The sequence below is a fragment of the Schistocerca nitens genome, chromosome 1, assembly GCF_023898315.1.
Source record: "Schistocerca nitens isolate TAMUIC-IGC-003100 chromosome 1, iqSchNite1.1, whole genome shotgun sequence".
In the NCBI taxonomy this organism is placed as follows: domain Eukaryota; kingdom Metazoa; phylum Arthropoda; class Insecta; order Orthoptera; family Acrididae; genus Schistocerca; species Schistocerca nitens.
In genome coordinates this window covers 479973766-479996401 of record NC_064614.1, presented here as the reverse complement: position 1 = coordinate 479996401, position 22636 = coordinate 479973766, and the positions used below count along the sequence as shown (strand labels likewise).

Below are 22636 nucleotides of genomic sequence, written 5' to 3'. Positions count from 1 at the left end.
AAGAAATACTTGCATCTATGCAATGCGCAATGTCAATTGAAAGTGTTGGTTTGTTTCCTGTTATGAACAAAGTGATTTTTAAAGCGAAATTGAGTTGCCCATTTGATAGAGCAGCTCCTAATAAATCTTGTGTGATTTTTTTTTATCAATTGCAGTAAAACACAAAGAATAAGCAGTATTCCAGTGGTGATAGCACCCTTCTGGCCTGGCCTGACAGCTACCGCCACACAGCAGCACTGCTCAGTTGCTGTTGGGGTACTGGTTATTAATCATGTTTTACTGTCTCTGTTAATACATAATGATAAAACAAATACCACATTACCCTAATATAAGACCACTCTATCAAATGGGGATGTAAAATTCCCCTTTAAATATAATTTTGTTTGTAATGGAAAACATACTGAGGCTTTTGTGACACTGGGCATCACACGAAAGACATGATGAGCAATATTCATCTGGGGTGACTCCAGCTACATATTACAAAAACAAAATTGCAGAACTCTGCTGAAAAGTGTCTTGACAGCTCTCAGGAGGGTTACCTTGTATAAGTTGCTCAACAGCTATTTTTCTGACTTGTTTATCTTTCTTTTCTTTGTGTTGAGTTTTCTGCCTTAAGTTTTAAAACTGTAGGGCGTAACAATTTTGGGAAGTGACTGTAACATCTGTTTGCTGTCATTAACATTATATATTTCATTGTTTTGTGAATGAATTCTGTGCTTATCTGTTATCTTTTATTGTGTTTTTCACTATGGTGTGCTCGTGATCACAGTTATTTCTACCTATATTATTGTGTAAGGTTGCTCTTTTTACAATAGGCACTCCAAAATCATTCTCAGAAGGGCATATGTTGAGAGGCCACACAAACATGTGGCTCCTGAAGAAGGGCAGCAGTCTTTACAGTAGTTCCAGGGGTAGCAGTCTGGATAATTGAGTGATCTGGCCTTGAAACATCAATCATAATGGTCTTGCTGTGCTGGTACTGCAAACGGCTGAAAGCATCTCTTCAGATGATGAAGACACTGAACATATGTATGGTGAGATAAATCATAAAAGAAGGGTGTATATACATGAAAGAGACCAGGAGACTCTGGAAGGTTTCAGATTGATTATATAACGGCTAGACAGAGATTTAGGAACCACATTTTTAAAATTATTACGGCATTCCAGGGGCAGATGTGGGCTCTGGCCACAATTTATTCATTGTGAACTGCAGATTAAAACTGAAGAAGTTGCAAAAAGGAAGGAAATTAAGGAGACAGGAACTTGGTAAGTTGAAAGAACCAGAGGTTGGTTAGAGTTTCAGAAGGAGCAGTAGCAAGGACTAGAGCGGGGAAATGGAATACAGTAAAAGACGAATGGGTAGCTTTACAAGACGAAATAGTGAAGGCAGCAGAGGATCAAATAGTTAAAAAGACAAAGCCTAGTAGAAATCCTTCGATAACACATAAAATATTGAATTTAATTAATGAAAGGACAAAATTTAATAATGCTGCAAATGAAGCAGGAGAAAGGGAATACAAACAGTTAAAAAATGAGACTGACAGAAAGTGCAACATGGCTAAGGACAAGGATTTAGAAGCATATTTCACTAGGGGAAAGACAGAAACTGTCTACAGGAAAATTAAAGAGGCCTTTGGGGAAAAGATAAGCAGTTGTATGAATATCAAGAGCTCACATGGAAAACCTAAGCAAAGAAGGGAAAGTTGAATGGTGGAAGGGGTATATAGAGGGTCAAGACAAGGATAATGAACTTGAAAGCAGTATTATAAAAATGGAAGTGGATGTAGATGAAGACGAGATGTGAATATGATACCGCAAGAAGATCTAAGTGGAAACAAGGCCTCGGGAGTAAACAATATTCTGTCAGAACTACTGACAGCCTTGGGAGAGCCAGTCATTACAAAACTATCCCATCTGGTGTGCAAGACCTGTGAGAAAGGTGAAACACTCTCAGACTTTAAGAAGAATGTAGAATTGCAATTACAAATTCAGGTGCTGACAGGTGTGAAAATTTCCAAACTATAAGTTTTATAAGTCATGGTTGCAAAATACATGAATTCTTTATGGAAGAATGGAAAAGCTGGTGGAAGCTGACCCCAGGGAAGATCAGTTTTGATTCTGTAGAAATTTAGGAACACGCAAGGCATACTGACCCTATGACTTATCTTAGAAGATAGGTTAAGGAAAGGCAAACCTACATTTATAGCATTTGTAGACTTTTGACAATGTTGACTGGAATACTCTCTTTCAAATTCTGAAGGTGGCAGGGGTAAAATACATGAAGCAAAAGGCTATTTACAATTTGTAAAGAAACCAGATGGCAGTTATAAGAGGCAAGGGACACGAAAAAGAAGCAAGGGATGTAGCCTATTCCCATGTTGTTCAATCTGTATACTGAGCAAGCAGTAAAGAAAACGAAAGAAAAATTTGCAAGGAGAAGGAATAAAAACATTGTGGTTTGCCGATGACTTTATAATTCTGTCAGAGACAGCAAAGGACTTGGAAGAGCAGTTGAACAGAATGTACAGTTTCTTGAGAGGCTATAACATTAACAACAACAAAAGCAAAATGAGGATGTTGGAATGTAGTCGAATTAACTCAGGTGATGCTGAGGGAATTAGGATAGGAAAGGAGACACTTAAAGTAGAAGATGAGGTTTGTTATTTCGGCAGCAAAATGACTGATGAGGGTCGAAGTAGAGAGGATATAAAATGTAGACTGGCTATGGCAAGCAAGTCTTTCTTAAGGGTATTTCCATGGAGTGTTGCCATATATGGAAGTGGAAAGTGGATAATAAACAGTTAAGGCAAAAAGAGAATAGAAGCTTTCAAAATGGGATGCTACAGAATAACGTTGAGATTAGATTAGATACGTTGGTCATGTAACTAATGAGAAGGTACTGAATGGAATTGGGGAGACAAGAAAATTTGTGATATAACTAGACCAAAAGAAGCGATCAATTGATAGGAGACATTCTGAGACCTCAAGGGATCATCAATTTAGTACTGGAGGTAAGTGTGGGCAGTAAAAATCGTAGAGAGAGACCAAGTGATGAATACAGTAAGCAGACTCAGAGAAATGTAGGTTCTAGAAGTTATTCAGAAATAAAAAGGCTTGCACAGGATACAGTAGCTTGGAGAACTGCATCAAACCAGTATTCAGACTGAAGACCACAAAAAAAACAAAACAAAAATAGTGACAGCAATGCAGGCTAGAGCCCTGTTCCTTTATATACTGTTATAAGAAAAACTAAAATGTTGACGAATTACACTGAAAGACCCGCTTTTCAAAGTATTACATTACATATTTTAAAATTATTGAGGAATTATTACACATTTTCGTAGGTCCCATACATTTTTGTTACATAGCAAGAAAAGAAAAATATTTTAAATTTTATTATTGGGTTTCTCATACTGTCGTCAATCCCGATAAATTGCACAAGTTTGATGCAAGCAAGAATGACTTGTTTCAAATTCTTTTCTTTCTTGTTCTCAAAGGCTTCACAGTGTGTAACAATCATTTGCAGTTCAGTTAACCATGGCACTGGTTGCACCTTCATTGTCATCAAAGCTGGAAACATGGATTTCTACTGACAGTGGTTTAACCACTGATGGTAAAATATTCCTCCCCCAAACTTTGCAATGAACGTATAGGACATACGACGAATTCTCAAATTTAACAACATTCATAAATAATTCTAAATATTAAGAATAAAAAACAGATTTCTTCAAAGAAACAGGTTCTACTTACACAGTTGCAGTGACAGACTACACGATCTAATAGTGAATTTTGCAAAGAATTTTGTCTTACATTGTTTGCAGGGAAAATGCCCTGAAAAAAACTTCAGGTACCTGAATTTAAACATTTCTTACAGAAATACTGCAACTGCAACAGTCCTCACAAGCCCACTCTCATGAAGTTCTGGATATGTTGACACATTTTTAAAAAATCCAAATCTCCTCAATGGATTTCTGCTGATGCGGCAACAGATGTAGGCCATTTCACTGCTAATATAATTGTGGGCAGGTTGGACTCTGAGGCTGCAGCTAAACTTTGTTTAATTTAATGCAAAACTTTGGAGGCAACAAATAGTTCAATGACTGCTAGATTAATTAATATCAGACTTGAGGTATTATGGTCAGATGGTGTAAAAGAAGAGAGGTTCCTACTGATGTACACAGATGCAGCTCCATACATGTTGATAGCAGGGAAATCACTTAATGTAGTTTATTCAAACTTAGTGCAATCTGCATGTAAGGATCATGCATTGCAATGAATGGCAGAGACAGTTTGACATCAACTCCCAGATGTAAATACGCTGATATCAGCGAGGAAAATGGTTTTCTTGAAATGTCCTTATTGTGTACAATGCTACAAGCAGCAGCTACAGGCTGTACTTCAGCCTCCGGAGTCAATGATAAGGTAAGCACCATGGATTGAGGGAAGGAAGGAAGGCTTTAATGTCCCATTGACATCGAGGTCATTAGAGACGGAGCACAAGCTCGGATTTTGTCAAGGATTGGAAAGGAGATCGGCCGTGTCCTTTCAAAGGAACCATCCCAGCATTTGCCTGGGGCGATTTAGAGAAATCATGGAAAACTTAAATCTGAGTGCCCAGATGCGGATTTAAACCGCCGTCCTCCAGAATGCGAGTGAAGCTGCGATTTTCTACAGCAAGTAATTTGAAGTTGCTGAAGAACTTTCGTTATGATGATGCAGTTTCTGAAAGCGAATCCTTGTCAGCATTCAATACATCTAAAGAGCTCCAATGCAAATTATGGAGTCCCTTAGGGGAAAAAGGTCCACAGCTGGAAAGAATTCCAGTGTACGCCCTGCCAGGGGTTGCATGTGGAGACGACCCTGCATGTGGCTATTGAGGATGTATGGTAGAGCAGCTTGCAAGTTGTTGTTCATGTTGGCACCAATGGTGCCTGTCGCTTGGGTATTGAGGCCATCTTCAGTTCCTATGGGCGGTTGGCAGAAGTGGTGAAGACTGCTTGCCTCGCTTGTGGGGTGCAAGCAGAGCTCACAATTTGTAGCATCATTCCCTTAGTCAACTGGGGTCCTTTCGTTTGGATCTGAATGGAGGGTCTCAACCAACGGGTAGGACCATTCTGTGACAGTCATAGCTGCAGATTTCTGGACCCGCATTATGGGGTGGAGAGCTGTTGAATCTCCTTGATAGATCAGGGATGAATTACACGAAGGAATCAGCTACTCAGGTAGCAGAGTATTTGTTTTTTAAGCTAGGCAGTAGTTTAAGGCCCTCTGACGAACACTCACAAACTGATATGCAGACAGAGAAAACAGTTGACATATAAAGTAGAGACACTTTGACTGTCAACATTTTAGGAGTAAATTGTTGAAGCAGTCATAATGAAGTTCCTTAACTTCCTGTCCTCAAGGAAAGTAGTTTGAAGCATGGAACATGAATTGGAAAGACAGATTAGATGTTATAAGAGAGGGAGTGCTCATTGTTGTCGGGGAGGGGGCTGTCTATCGAGATCAATACTAAGTCTCACTGTTGAAGTTATCTGGACACGAGTAGCAGGCTTAGGAGAATTCAAGTTACTTATCAGATGTTATTACTGGTAACTTTATTCCACCATAATAGTTGCAGAATAATTCACGAAAAGTCTATGTCCAGTAGCATGGAAAAACCCAGGTCATGCAGTATTAGTTGGAGGTGGCTTTAATCTACATTTACATCTACATCCATACTCCGCAAACCACCTGACAGTGTGTGGCGGAGGGTACCCTGAGTACCTCTATCGGTTCTCCCTTCTATTCCAGTCTCGTATTGTTCGTGGAAAGAAGGATTGTCGGTATGCTTCTGTGTGAACTCTAATCTCTCTGATTTTATCCTCATGGTTTCTTCGCGAGATATATGTAGGAGGGAGCAATATACTGCTTGACTCTTCGGTGAAGGTATGTTCTCGAAACTTTATCAAAAGCCCGTACTGAGCTACTGAGCGTCTCTCCTGCAGTGTGTTCCACTGGAGTTTATCTATCATCTCCGTAACGCTTTCGCGATTACTAAATGATCCTGTAACAAAGCGCGCTGCTCTCCATTGGATCTTCTCTCTCTCTTCTATCAACCATATCTGGTACGGATCCCATACTGCTGAGCAGTATTCAAGCAGTGGGCGACCAAGTGTGCTGTAACCTACTTCCTTTGTTTTCAGATTGCATTTCCTTAGGATTCTTCCAATGAATCTCAGTCTGGCATCTGCTTTACCGACGATCAACTTTATATGATCATTCCATTTTAAATCACTCCTAATGCATACTCCCAGATAATTTATGGAATTAACTGCTTCCAGTTGCTGACGTGCTATATTGTAGCTAAATGATAAGTGATCTTTCTTTCTATGTATTCGCAGCACATTACACTTGTCTACATTGAGATTCAATTGCCATTCCCTGCACCATGCGTCAATTCGCTGCAGATCCTCCTGCATTTCAGTACACTTTTCCATTGTTACAACCTCTCGATATACCACAGCATCATCTGCAAAAAGCCTCAGTGAACTTCCGATGTCATCCACAAGGTTATTTATGTATATTGTGAATAGCAACGGTCCTATGACACTCCCCTGTGGCACAACTGAAATCACTCTTACTTCGGAAGACTTCTCTCCATTGAGAATGACATGCTGCGTTCTGTTACCTAGGAACTATTCAATCCAATCACACAATTGGTCTGATAGTCCATATGCTCTTACTTCGTTCATTAAACGACTGTGGGGAACTGTATCGAACGCCTTGCGGAAGTCAAGAAACACGGCATCTACCTGTGAACCCGTGTTTATGGCCCTCTGAGTCTCATGGATGAATAGCGCGAGCTGGGTTTCACACGACCGTCTTTTCCGAAACCCATGCTGATTCCTACAGAGTAGATTTCTAGTCTCCAGAAAAGCCATTATACTCGAACATAAAACATGTTCCAAAATTCTACAACTGATCGACGTTAGAGATATAGGTCTATAGTTCTGCACATCTGTTCGACGTACCTTCTTGAAAACGGGGTGACCTGTGCCCTTTTCCAATCCTTTGGAACGCTACGCTCTTCTAGAGACCTACGGTACACTGCTGCAAGAAGGGGGGCAAGTTCCTTCGCGTACTCTGTGTAAAATCGAACTGGTATCCCATCAGGTCCAGCGGCCTTTCCTCTTTTGAGCGATTTTAATTGTTTCTCTATCCCTCTGTTGTCTATTTCGATATCTACCATTTTGTCATCTGTGCGACAATCTAGAGAAGGAACTACAGTGCAGTCTTCCTCTGTGAAACAGCTTTGGAAAAAGACATTTAGTATTTCGGCCTTTCGTCTGTCATCCTCTGTTTCAGTACCATTTTGGTCACAGAGCGTCTGGACATTTTGTTATGATCCACCTACCGCTTTGACATAAGACCAATATTTCTTAGGATTTTCTGCCAAGTCAGAACACAGAACTTTACTTTCAAATTCATTGAACGCCTTTCGCATAGCCCTCCTCACACTACATTTTGCTTCGCGTAATTTTTTTTTGTCTGCAAGGCTTTGGCTATGTTTATGTTTACTGTGAAGTTCCCTTTGCTTCCGCAGCAGTTTTCTAACTCGGTTGTTGTACCACGGTGGCTCTTTTCCATCTCTTATGATCTTGCTTGGCACATACTCATCTAACGCATATTGTACGATGGTTTTGAACTTTCTCCACTGATCCTCAACACTATCTGTACTTGAGACAAAACTTCTGTGTTGAGCCGTCAGGTACTCTGTAATCTGCTTTTTGTCACTTTTGCTAAACAGAAAAATCTTCCAACCTTTTTTAATATTTCTATTTACGGCTAAAATCATCGATGCAGTAACCGCTTTATGATTGCTGATTCCCTGTTCTGTGTTAACTGTTTCAAATAGTTCGGGTCTATTTGTCACCAGAAGGTCTAATATGTTATCGCCATGAGTCGGTTCTCTGTCTAACTGCTCAAGGTAGTTTTCAGAAAAGCACTTTAAAAAATTTCACTGGATTCTTTGTCCGTGCCACCCGTTATGTGTGTTTGGGTCTCCCAGTCTATATCCGGCAAATTAAAATCTCCACCCAGAACTATAACATGGTGGGGAAATCTACTCGAAATATTTTCCAAATTATCCTTCAGGTGCTCAGCCACAACAGCTGCTGAGCCAGGGGGCTATAGAGACATCCAATTACCATGTCTGAGCCTGCTTTAACCGTGACCTTCACCCAAATTATTTCACATTTCGGATCTCCGTCAATTTCCTTCGATACTATTGCACTGCTTATCGCTATAAACACGCCTCCCACTTCACTGTCCAGCCTGTCTCTGCTGGTATACATTCCAATCTGAGTTTAGGATTTCATTACTGTTTACGTCAGGTTTCAGCCAACTTTCTGTCCCTAGTACTATATGGGCGTTGTGACCGTTTATTAATATCAGTTCTGGGACCTTTCTATAGACGCTCCTGCAGGTTACTATTACCACATTAATATTGTTATTCCCTGTTGCATTTTGCCAACTCCTACCTTGCCGCGTCTTGGGAGGCGTCTTGTCGGACCTAGGGAGGGAATTCTCTAACCTAAAAAACCCACATGTGCACTCCACACGTACTCCGCTACCCTTGTAGCCGCTTCCGGTGTGTAGTGCACGCCTGACCTATTCAGGGGGACCCTACATTTCTCCACCCGATAGAGGAGGTCGAGAAATTTGCACCCCAGATCTCCGCAGAATCGTCTGAGCCTCTGGTTTAAGCCTTCCACTCGGCTCCAAACCAGAGGACCGCGATCGGTTCTGGGAACGATACTACAAATAGTTAACTCTAATTCCACCCCGCGAGCAAGGCTCTGATTCCACCCCGCGAGCAAGGCTCTGATTCCACCCCGCGAGCGAGGCTTTCGCCTTCACCAATTCCGTCAACCGCCTGTACGATCTGAGGATGACCTCTGAACTCAGCAGGAGTCATTGGTGCCAACATGAGCAACAATTTGCAGTCGGGTGCACCCAGTGCTCTTTATCGCCGCCGGCAGGGCCTCCTCCACATCTCGGATGAGATCCCCCAGCAAGCAGACAGAGTGAACACTGGCCTTCTTCCCCGACCTTTCCGCTATTTCCCTAAGGGGCTCCATCACCCGCCTAACGTTGGAGCTCCCAATAACCAATAAACCCCTCCCCCCGTGTGCCTGCACGGACCTTGCTGAAGGAGCGGCCACATGTCCACTCACAGGCAGAGCGGGCGATGCCACACGGCCAGCCTCCACATTGACCCTCCGCCTCGTGCGCCGCTGAACCTGCCACTCCCCTTGGGGAGAGGGTGGCCCAACCGCACCCGATACCCGCGAAGATGTCTTGACTGCAGGGACAGTGGGTGAAGCATGTAACACCTGGGGTGTACCATGCGACACACCAGACTCCCCACTGCCGCTAGACTCCGAGGCAGCAGCCTGAAGACGGCTGACCACGGCCATCAACACGTTCAGCTGTTCGCGAACAGTGGCCAGCTCCTCCTGCGTCCGTACACAGCAGTCACACATCCTATCCATCATAAGAAGTCAATGTACTGTAGAGAGTTAACCAACTATTAACTAGACTGCTAATTCACTAAAGGCGGCTGATAGTTGACTAAACTGTGGTTGCTAGCTACTTCTTGTAGAAAACAATGAAAATAACACTATCTGTCTCTGGACTGTATGGAAAACAAACACTAGCACTACTGGCACACAGAAGAAGAAGTGACAAGTAAGAAAAATACAGTTAATACTTAAATTAAGGTAGCTCGCTGCACAGCAGACGTGAAGCAGGCGGCAGTTACGACGACACTGACACTACTGGCACTGTGGCTGACTAAAGGGACACTCTGACTGTATTCAAAACAAACACGAAATCTATGGAACACTATTACTATCAGTCGACAAAGCTTCCTAAAAGCAAAAACACACGGAAGAAGAAGTGACAAGTAAGAAAAATACAGTTGAAACTTAAATTAAGGTAGCTCGCTGCACAGCAGACATGAAGCAGGCGGCAGTTAGGATGACACTGACCAACTTTAATCTACCGAGTATAGATGGGATGTCTATGGATTCGCTCCAATGGTGTGGACAGAAAGTCTCAAGAAGTACTTTTGAATACATTTTCCAAAAACTGCCTTGAATAACTAGTTAGATAACAAACAAACAGTGGAACTATTTTGGATTTTGTAGCTACAAACAGGCCTGATCTCATCAACAATGTCAGTACATTGAGAGGGATTATTGACCACGATGTCATCATAGCGACTAAGTTTACTGAAGTTAATAAACCAGTCAAGAAGACTAGGAGAGTATTTATGCTAGAAAAAGTAGATAAGCTGCTGTTAGCATCCTGCTTAGACAGTGAATGGATACGATTTAGCTCCAATATGATGGACATGGAGGAATTACGGGCTAAGTTTAAAACGTTTCTAAATCGGGCTCTGGAGATGTATGTGCCAAGTAAGTGGGTTAAGCATGGAAAGGACCCTCCATCATTTAATAATTGAATTCAGAAAACTCTGAGGAAACTGAGACTTTTGCACTCTTTGTTCAAAAAAGAATGCGCATATAAATGGGCTAAAGATAGTAGGAATTTGTGCATCCATAAGAAGATCAATGCGTGAAGTGTACAACAATTTCCAGTCATACCTTAGCGAAAGATCTTGACAAGAACCTGAGAAAATTCTGGACATATGTAAAATCACTAAGTGGGTCGAAGGCTTCTATCCAGTTATTCGTCGACCAGTCTGGAGTGGCAATAGACGTCACTAAAAGGAAAGATGAAGTTTTAAATTTCATATTTAAGAAATCATTCATGCAAGAGTAGCATACAAACTTACTGTTGTTTGAATGTCACACAGACTCCTGTATGGTACGTACAGAAATAGGCATCCCTGACATTGAGAAGCATACAGATTGATTCTACTGCCCACTATGTACTTTTTACACAAGGATCACAAAGATAAGGTGCAAGAAATTATGACTCATGTAGACACTTTTTGACAGTTGTTTTTTCGTCAGTCTACTTGCGAGTGGAACAGGAAAGGAAATGACTAGTAGTGGTACATGGAGCACCCTCTGCCATGCACTGAATGGTGGCTTGTAGAGTATGTATGTAGATGTAGATATATATTCTTCAAAAATAAGAACATTGTAAAAGTTGTACAAAAAAGGTAACAGCACAAAAGTACATTTGTGAGCACATGACATGGTATTAAGCATTAAAATTAATACATGACACATCTTGTTTGACTTTGTGAATAAAACAAAACATACTGTATTAAAAAACAAGTACAAGCAGTTTCCACCATAGAGCATTTGGGGTGTGTTGTGCTCTAGTACATACCTAAAGACTCAGTATGACTAATAGGAATTGAAATTTTACATGGAATGTAAGGGATTTTTTGTAAACATTTTGGAATAGCTTAAAATACATGGAAATCATCCAAAAGACCAGTGAAATGCTGTATCTTCAGTGTGACATCAAGAATATCTTCAATGTGATGTCAAGAATTCAGTGTATTACAAGAAATTTGATGGTGTGCTTAGAAGTCCCAGTCAGCATCAGCTCACTTCTTTCATTATAGCCCCATTCTACAAAACATAATCTTAGCAGCTTACACGCAGTGTGACTGCAAAACTGACTGAGCCCTATGTACACTAGCACAACACTCCTGAGATGCCCTCTGTTGGAAATTGCACGTGATGTTATTCACAGATTTCAACAAGATGTGTCATGTATTAATGTTAACAGCATGATCTGTTTTGCTTCATAATGTCAAATTATTTTCACTGGCTCTTTTAGACAGCTCTGTATTATATTTTAAGAATGCATACATATCAGGATTTTACCTCCTCTTCCACCTTGTACCTCCGCCACTCATAATTCATACCACATGAATTTACATAGTCCAAAGTGAGTTCAGTATAATGCTTGATACTGTGGAATGTGCTCCCAAATGTACTCTTTGGTGCTGTTCGCTTTATTAAACAACTTTGAATGATTTTCTTTCTTTATTTTTCTTAAAAGAGAAAGAGAAAGAGAAAGAGAGAGAGAGAGAACAGTGGCACTCTACTACACATGTTTAATCAAGTACTATTTTGAGTATTTTATATTTTAAACAAAGTCAGTCCATGTAATCTCAAAATGTAGTTCCATTTTTAATGTCTTTAATTTCAAATATTTTTCTGGATGTGTCATCTAAATAAATAGTTCGTCATTAATGTTTCCTTTTGTGTTATTTTTAGATCTGAAGATTATCATTCCTTATGGTTGAAACCAGTAAACCAGTGTGAATATGTGCAACTGTGACTGAAAGAACATCACTGACATTGTCATCCATTATTTAAAGTATGTACTGTATTGTCAGCCACACATCTCTATCAATCTCTCACTATTATACCAATGAAGATGGCATTTTCCCACTGCAAATCTACATTATTATTATGACATTTAATGATGTTCTTTACCTCTATCATTCCTGATCTAGGTTTCTTGCTGTAAACTCACATTAAAAGAAAGCAGTGTTCACTGTATCAAAAATGTTTACACTTTTCATCAGGTGTGCTACAATTGTTATGGTACTGTTAGGTTTCTCATCATTTAATTGTTCTCATTACGTATCGCATTAGCAACATTAGGTACATATATGACACTTTTACCATGTGGCGGCTTCCATGATATTTAGAAAGAACTCGAAAGGTGGCTAACTGAGGCTTTACAATATGTCAATGGGATAAATATTAACCCTACAAACTGGTAATTTCCATGCTAACCTCTTGGCTACTGTCAGTAGTTTACATGGCCAGATGGTCCAGGAATATAGTGTTTTCTTTAAATTGCTCTGGAAAAGTATTTATATTATATATTAATAAAATTTTCAAAAACTGTTAACAACAGATCTTTATTACATTTAAAACATATATGATCCGTAAAATGAACTTTCTGTGTAGTACAATCTGAGGTGATCTTAGAAACAAATTCTTATACCATAGTCTCCCCCCATGAGTTTCCAACAATTTTGTTATGACACAAAGCCTGAAATTTAAATGTGCATCTTCCTTTGCTTTCTAATGGCTTGATAAGCAATAAATGCACTGTAGACTGAAATATTTAGCAGCTTTCTAAATATCTTCACAAACCACTTTACATGTTTTTTCTTTCCGCAGAGGCAGTTCACGATTTGTTCCATCTTGCTCACTTTCTGACACAGTTCATAACAGAATGTCAGTACAGATATCCCTGCACTTAAGATAATGAATTAGTGTTGCCCATCATCATTAGGTGATCTGCAAAACTGCAACTCTTAAGTACATGGTTAGGTTAACACCACTGTAGACGCTAACAGTACATGAATATCTGTGTGGGTACCCAGCTTGAGGGGCTGAGGAAGCTCCCACATGAAGCACAGATCAAGATGCTATATACACATATACCAATCAGGCAGAACATTATGACCACCCACCTACTATCAATAGCAGTGTCACATGACAAGGAATGACAGCTAGTCAGAAGCACACATGATGCATTTAGTATCAGTGAGTGTGCTGTCCATGTGTAGAATGGGGAAAGTGCGCTATCTGAGTCTGAATGATGGCAGATTGTGATGGTCCGGAGGCTCAGCATGAGCATTTTGGAAACTGAATGACTTTTTGGGTGTCTAGGTTAGGTTAGGTTAGGTTAGGTTAGGTTGGGTTAGGTTAGGAGTGGTGCTATGGTGAGTGTCTTCAATGTGTGGCAAAACCAAGGTAAAACCATGTCCAGATGTCATGGTGTTGGGCGGCTACCCATCATTACAGATGTCGGACTTTGTAGACTGGGCATATTGGTAAAACAGTTGCATTACCGCCACTGTAGATGCTAACACTGCACAAATACCTACTTGGGTTCCCGGCTTGAGGGTGGCAAACTGTAGCAGAACTGACACCAGACTTTAATGCTAGGCAGAGTATAAGTGCGCCTGAACACACAGTGCATTGAACACTCCTAACAATGGGACTCTGCACCCATAAACCCATGCATGTGCCAAAGTCAACATCACAACTGCAACGGGTACAGGACCATCAGCACTGGACACTGGCGCAGAAGCAGAGCACTGCATGGTCTGATGAATTCTGATACCTTCTTCATCGTGCCAATGGAAGGGCGTGAATCCTTTGTCTTCCAGGGGAACAGCTGACATCTGTACTGTGGCACAGATACATGGCTCCATTATGCTCTGGGGAACATTCATGTGGGCATCCATGGGTCCAGTGGTGCTCATGCAAAGCACGATAATGCCCAAGGAGTATCTAACATTGGTTGCGGACCACGTACAACCCTTCATGATGATCATGTTCCCGAGAGCACTGGCATTTTTCAACAAGATAATGTGCCACGTCACAAGGCCAGGAGTGTTATGGAGTGGTTCGCGGAACCCAGCAACGAGTTCCAATTGACGTGCTGGCCCCCTCAACTCACTAGATCTGAACCCTATCAAACATATCTTGGATGCGACTGAAAGTGGTATCAGAGATCATCGGCCCCTCCATGGAATTTACAGGAACTGGGTAATTTGAGTTTGCAGATATGGTGCCAACTCTCTTTAGTGACCTACTAAGGCCTCATTGCTTTCATGAAATGATGTGTCACCTCTGTTATCCATGCCAAAGGTGGACATATTGGCTAGTAAGTAGGTAGTCATAATGTTCCGAGTGATCAGTACACGTTTAACCCCACTTATGAGAGTCTAATACAAATCAGGTCACAAACACAGGCTCTGCAATTAGATTGGCTTTTGAGACTCCTGTTATCTTCATCTGTGGAAACAATTAACGGCACAGAATAAAAGTCAACTGGAGAAAAGACAGATAATACCAAAAATAACAGTAATTTACAAGTAGATGTTACATAAATATTTGGAAACAATATAGCGAAGATGCTGAGTCACAGATAGGCACAACAGTAAGACTGTCAGAAAGTAAGTTTATGGCCAGCAAGGCCTTCATTGGAAACAGACAACATATTCACACACACATACACACACACACATACACACACACACACAAATGCAGCTCACACACACACAACCACTTTCTCTGGCTCCTGAGGCCAGAATGTGAGCAGGAGTGCACAATGGGAGATGGTTGGTTGGTTGGTTTGTGGGATTAAAGGGACCAGACTGCGACGGTCATCGGTCCCTTACAATGGGAGAAGCAACCATGTGGTGCGGATGGATAAGGAGGAGGCTTGGGCAGGGAGGGGAGGGATAGCATGGTAGGGGTTGGGGGATGGTAAAGTGGTGCTTGTGGGAACATACAGAGACAAGGCAGTGAGAGGGTAGAACAGTTAGGTGCAGTTGGGAATGGGGGGGGACTAAAAAAGGAGAGAAGTAAAAAAGACTGGGTGCCTTGACGGAACAGAGGGGTGTATAGTGGTAGAATGGGAACAGTGAAGCGGCCAGATGGGTAAGGACAGTGACTAACGAAGTTTGAGGCCAGAAGGGTCATGGGAATGTAGATTATATTGCAGTGAGAGTTCCCACCTCTGCAGTTCAGAAATGCCGGTGTTGGTGGGAACAATCCGGAAGGCACAGGCTGTGAAGCAGTCATTGAAATGATGAAAATTGTGCTTGGTGGTGTTCTCAGCAGCTGGGTGGCACAGCTGTTTCTTGGCCATAGTTTGTGGATGGCCTTTCATGCAGACAGACAACTTGTTGATTGGCGACTCCATGGAGTGCTGTGTGCACAACGACCATATATGTTAAATTTATTTGGAAGGTCAGCATTGGTCATAATATTGATGTTTTATTGATACCAGAATTGATTTTCGATCACATAGTGATCATCTTCGGTGCTGTACACATTAAACTCAGACACTGGTATCAAATTATCAATAACCAAAACTGAGAAGCAATCACAATAACTGAAGCCGCTGTTTACATCACCTATACAGCAGACCTTGGTGTGTCTGCTGTCGAGGTCTGCTGTATAGGTGATGTAAACAGCGGCTTAAGTTATTGTGATCGCTTCTCAGTTTTGGTTATTGATAACTTGATACCAGTGTATGAGTTTAATGTGTACAGCACCGAAGATGATCACTATGTGATCGAAAACCCAGTACACATTAGCTTTAATTAAGATGTCATTGTATGTTATTATTGCCTTGTTTTTTTCTTTTTTTCTTTTTCCTTTTTTTAATATGTGTGTCTAGTGCCTTGAAGTAATTAAAGGAATCAGGCTAGTTTTGTTTAGAATTTTCTAATTGGCTTAGTGCCACCAATCAATAATGTTAATGGTTTTTTTTTTTTATTTGAGTAAAACACGTCATGATTTGGAATCATGATACAAGCAATCCTGTTGAATGTGCTAAATATCGATGTCTACTTCTTCAATGACGTCAATAAATGTTTTACAAATCTATCGTCCAGGGGCTTTCCACTCAAGGATCACTGTATCCAAGCTATCCTCCTCTAAACATTTTAAAGGGCCATTAGATACAAAGCAATTCCATCTACCTTCACCAATCCTGACCCACATCTCCCTTCCTACCAGTTTGGGCCTCATTGACATGGTTTCACAGGACTATGTTGGCAAGGATTAAGTATTGGCCGAAACTGAACAGATGGAGGTGATTGTGGCAGCTGGAGATGGTAAGCCCACTTGAGAGGATTCCATGAGCCAAGCAACAACACAGCAATGGTATGTGGGACTGGGTCCTGGTTAGTGATAAAGAAATTTTTCTGTATTGACGCAGATGGAAGGACGACGGATCTGTGGTGGAGGATAACAATGCATAAAACCAGAATCCACCACCTAAAACCTAATAATCTTCCTGCTGACAAAGGCCCAACCAATGTTTTTCTGAACCGCAAGGATTACATGGCAGAATTCCACCAGCTGTCAGATTCATCTACCTACAAACCCTGCCGCAGTAACCCCATTCCAGAAATCCAGCAGGATCTCCTCAAATCCTTAGGCCCATCCCCGAACCTCGCCCTAGAATCCATCTCTGTCCTCACCCCCACCAACCCCGAGCTCCTACCTTCTACATGCTTCCTAAGCTCGTAAACCCAACCTCCCAGGAAGCCCCACTGTGGCCAGTTACTGTGCCCCCCCCCCCCCCCCCAAATGAGAGAATCTCTGCCCTTGTACACCAACACCTTCAGCCCATTATCCACGGCCTATCCTCCAACATGAAAAATACAAGCCATTTCCTCTACTGACTCTCCACAGATCATGTTCCTTTGCCACATGGTGCCCTGCTAGTCACTACTGACTGATGTCACCTCCCTTCACACTAACATCCCTAATGCCCATGGCCTTACTGCTATTGAACACTACCTTGCCCAAGGCCCAATGGAGTCCAAACTTATAACATCATTCCAGAATGAGATTTTCACTCTGCAGCAGAGTGTGCGCTGATATGAAACTTCCTTTGAAGACATCACCTACAAACAAACACAGGGTGGCTATGGGTACCTGCATGGTATCACCCTATGCTAACCTATTCATGAGCCATCTACAAGAATCCTTCCTAAACACCCAGAATCCCAAATCCCTCACCCGGTTCAGATTCACTGATGACATCTTCGTGACCTGGATTGAGGGTGAAAGCACGCTATCCACACTCCTCCAGAACCTCAACACCTTTTTCCCCATATACTTCACCTGGTGCTACTTAATCCAACAAGCCACTTCACCTGGTCCTACTCAACCCAACAAGCTATCTTCCTCAATGTTGATCTTTACCTCAAAGATGGCAACATCAGTACCTTTGTACATATCAAACCTACCAACCACCAGCAATACCTTCACTTTTGACAGCTGTCAGCCATTCCATACCAAGACGACCCTTCCATTAAGCCTAGCCTCCCAGGGCCGTCGCATTTGTAGTGACAAAGAGGCCCCTCTTGACATATACCAAGCGTCTCACATAGGCCTTCAGAGACCGTAATTACCCTCCCAATCTCCTACCATGCCTTCTCTCTCCAGTCACCCCCCACCTCCCAAAGTCTCTCCACCCGGCCACAGAGGAGCATGTCCCACATGACTCACTACCATCCAGGACTGGAGCAACTGAGTCATATTCTCATCCAGAGTTTTGACTACTTCTCACCGTGCCCTGAAATGAGAAATGTTCTACCCATAATCCTTCCCACCCCTCACACAGTGTATTCAGCTGCCCACTGAACTTACACAATATCCCTCTTCATCCTTACACAACCACTGCCCCCCTACCCCTAGCCTCATGGCTCAGACCTGTAACAGACCTAGATGCAAGACATGTCCCATACATCATCCCACCACCACCTACTCCAGTCTGCTTACAAGCATCATCTATCCCACTAAATGCAGGGCTACCTGTGAAATCAGCCACGTGATCTACAAGCTAAACTGCAACCACTGTGCTGCATTTGACATTAGCATGACTACCAACAAACTATTTGCCGTCATGAATGGCCACCACCAAACTGTGGCCAAGAAACAGCTGGACCACCTAGTTGCTGAGCATGCTGCCCAATAGGACATTCTTCATTTCAAGGGCTGCTTCACTGCCTATGCCACATGGTTTGTTTCCACCAACACCAGATTTTCTGAATTGCACATGCTGGAACTCTCCCTGCAATATATCCAACGTTTCTGTAGCCCTCATCCTTCGTTAGTCATTGTCCTTACACATCTAACCCCTTCCCTGTTCCCAATCCAGCACAACACAGCTCTCTATTCTACCAACAGACCCACAGTCTTTTTACTTCTCTTCGTTTTTGCTAACATCCCCCGTCCACCATCTAACCTCCCAACTGCACCTAATTGCCCTACCCTTTCTCCACCTTGTCCCTGCATGCTCCCACAGGCAGCACTTTACTGTCCTCCACTACTTCCCTGCTATCCCTCCCCCTCTTCACCCCAACCTCCCCCTTACCCCCACTACCCAGCTGCTTCTCTCATCATGCACTCCTGCTCACAGTCTGGCCTCAGCAACTGGAGACTGAGGACGTGTGTGTGAGCGAACGTGCATGTGAGTACATTGTCTATTTCCGAAGAAGGCTTTAGCTGAAAGCTTACTTTTTGACAGTCTTTTTGTTGTGCCCATCTGCAACTCAGCATCTCCACAATATGGTGAGTAGTAACTATCCTTTTAATAATATTTTCATATTCCATCCTAGATTTTCCATTGTTCGAAACGAGAATACAATTTTTCCACTCACTTCTCTCAATACAGATATCCAGTTGCTATTTCCAATTAGTATATTCAGGATACTTTGACAGTAGTTTCTCCCTGGCAATGATGATTATGTCACCAATGTTAGGATAAAGAAGGAGTGGAAGAGGTAACTGTCAAATTTGTTTTAGTATGATATAAGCTGTACTTATGCTCTCTGGATAATTTTTATCCTTTTTTTCCCCAAGAGAAAAATAGAAAAAATTTTTCTTGTAATTATGCAACTGGATGATGTAAACGATTACCATACTGGCCACTTCAGGCGATGAACAATGCATATTCCTCAAAAATTCTCTCTCTCTCTACATCTTAACGACAAACAAGGTTCTCCAGATTAAGAATCACCTACAGCAGGTTTTAGACAGGCACAAACACAACATTGGTATTCCGATCTTACTCTTGCACCTATCCATAGCTTGCTGAAAGGATGAAATGGGCAAACTTTGGTAAAGATCAGAAATAAATTGAGTTCCGACTCAGCTGCTGTCATTCAAGAGACAGAAGCAAAATGTTTATGGTTAGAGGATTACTTTATGTAGTAGCATTACAGGAGATGCAACCTGCTGCATGACCCAGAGACTAAGCGACAGTCAGTGGCAGGGTGTTCATTGTCTTACTTGCCATCCTCAAGTCAGCTGACAACATCCCAGACTAAGACATGTTAAGATATGTTAATCACCTTTTTCACTAGTGAGATCATGACCCATCATAAATTTCTACCTACGGAAGGCAGGGAAGACAATTATGCCATTGACTGTCGCTTGGTCTCTGGATCACGGTGGTACCACCAGATTTCATTTCCTGTGGTGGTGTATATATCCAACACAGTGCACAACCACGGTGCTTCAAGCGTTTCCACAATAAGTGTTTACTGACAGTTTCCAACAGCTTTACACCTGATGTCAGGGGAGAGTTGCAGCTAATGGTGATTACTTTGAAGGCCAGTAAAGGTATTTTATTTGTAAACCTTGTTTCCTTTATTACCTGAGAACATTCATCAAATTTTCCAGAAGCATACTCTAATTAAAAGAATATAAAATATACCTTTGTCTTCTTGAATTCGTGGAGTGGGAATCCCTGCTACAAAACTGTGATGGCGGTTTGTAGAATTAATTATTTCATCTCGACGGCGTGACTGTACTTTCTTTATTGCTTCAAGCCATGCCTCCATTGATGCATGAATATTTGAGTGAACAGCTTCACCACGAAGACGTTCCATTTTTGCAATGAGTGTTATTACCTAATGAAATGGAAGTCATGGGCAGCATTACTAACTATACCAAAACATTAACAATGCTATCAAATGGAAACTAATAGACAAGAAGTAACAAAGCACATGTGTATGTACTTGGGCAATTACACTATCTGAACCAAAACACCCGGACACCTATTAATGGGCATTTACATGGGTGTGTCCACCCTTCAACTTTATGATGGCTTGAACTCTGCCGAGGACACTTTCAATGAGGTGCCTGAATGTCTGTGGAGAAATGGCAGCCCCTTCTCCCCTTGGAGCCAAATCCAGAGAAGGCAACTATGTTGGACACTAGGGTATTGAGAGAAGTCGTTGTCCTAACTCATCCCAAAGATGTTCAATTGGGTTTTGGGCAGGACTCTGGGCATGCCAGACCATTAAAGTAAAGTTGCTGTCCACAATCCACTGCCTCCTAGATTCTGCTTCACAACAGGTTGCACTGTCATGCTGATATAATAATGATCTTCAAAACGTTCCTCTGCTGTATGCAGTGCAATATTCTTCTGCATACAATTTTTTATTATGCACATTAAGGCCACACACTAACCATAAAAAACACCCTCATACCCTAACACCACCTCCTCCATACTTCACTGCTGGCACTAAACATGATGACACATGAATTTCTCCAGGCATTTGCCAACCTCAAACCATTGCATTGCATTGCCACAGAACATATTGTGATACATCACACCACACCACTTGATTCCAGTAATCCACAGTCCTGACACATCACTCTTACAAACACCTCAAGCATCATTTAGAATCCGTTACAGAAATGTGTGGCTTATGAGGAGGTACTCGAACATTGTACCTCATTCTTTTGAAGTCCATACACACCGTCATTGTGCTAGCTGGACTTTTGGTAGTAGTACTTCAGAACTTGAGAGTGAGAGCTTTCACTGATTCCATGTGATTTCTTACAACCACTCTGCTCAATCCTCAACAAACCTTGTCTGTCAGTAAATAACGTGTGCCTATTCTTGGTTTAGTTGTGGTTACTCCTTTATGTTTCCACTTCAATTTCACATCACCAACAGTCAACTTGGACTGCTTTGGAAGGGTTGAAAGGTCCCTAATGGATTTGTCCCTCCACTGAGAAGAGTAGCTCACGTTTGAAGTCACTGAGCTCTCCTAACTGATCCATTTTGCTCTTACTGCTTTTCTACTGACAACACAGTAGTCCCTGACTCCTGTTACACTAGCTGGTCTGCCTCTTCTGACAGCTAGGGGTCAATTCTGTGTGATATGGGGTGTCCGGATACTTTTGATCAGATGAGTGTGTATAAAGGGAGAATATCAGGTAAAAAACATAGGTAACTTGAAAACCTTCTTAACTCTATGCTTGGCAGGTCGCTAAATACTTTTGGAAAGACAGTCAAATATCAGATAGATTAACAAAATTTTTATACCTAGGCATGGTTTTGCTGTCACCCATTCTGAACCAGCAGACCTGCTTAAGAGAACGTTTTCTTTCCTAGAAAAATATGCTCTAATATTATGTAGAAAAATGTTAGCTAGATTCAAAAAAACACCAACATTCCACCAGTTAATTCAAGATAAACATTATTTACATAGAAATATCACAACAAAACTGTTCTTTTTCACTAAAAAACTGAAGACTAAAAATATAAAACTTCACATAACCTACAGAAAACTTATGTCATCTGCATGTCTAGAAACAGTTATTGCACAACAGACACAAAAGTAATATTAGAACATATTCTTGTAGAAAGTTTGTTTCCCTTGGATAAGGATCATTCATTATCCCTTTCTGGTGCTCTAAAGATCATACTTGTCGAGTTAGGAAACACCATGTGAAGCTAATGTGAGGTAACACAGCTTGCAATGACTGACAAAATAAATATTACACAACAAGAGAAAATAATTATTGCAATATTCCTTAAAGTGCGAATGCTATCGTATCACGAATAGGCAGTAACATTTTTAATAACATTTTATCAGTCCATGTATCCTGTGTATTAACTGAGAAATCAATGATTACATGACTCCTTGCAAGTACAAAAATCAGTCTATATGCATCAAAACATACAGCTGAAATAGGATCAATCATGAACGCACAAAATAGTCTCTCCATTGAATGTGATAAAATTCCTCTATTATTTTAAAAATAAGCGATATGCGATTGCTAACCCACTCTTTCCCTTTCAAGTA

General features: G+C 41.5%; 1 protein-coding gene across 1 annotated transcript in view; it reads right to left on the bottom strand.

Annotated features, from left to right (window-relative positions):
- LOC126255192 (uncharacterized) overlaps positions 1–22636 on the bottom strand; it is a 298436-nt gene that overhangs the window by 1771 nt on the left and 274029 nt on the right. Inside the window, exon 11 of the mRNA XM_049955377.1 lies at positions 20251–20446. Coding sequence (XP_049811334.1) covers positions 20251–20446 — 196 coding nt within the window. The remainder of the gene's footprint in view (positions 1–20250; positions 20447–22636) is intronic.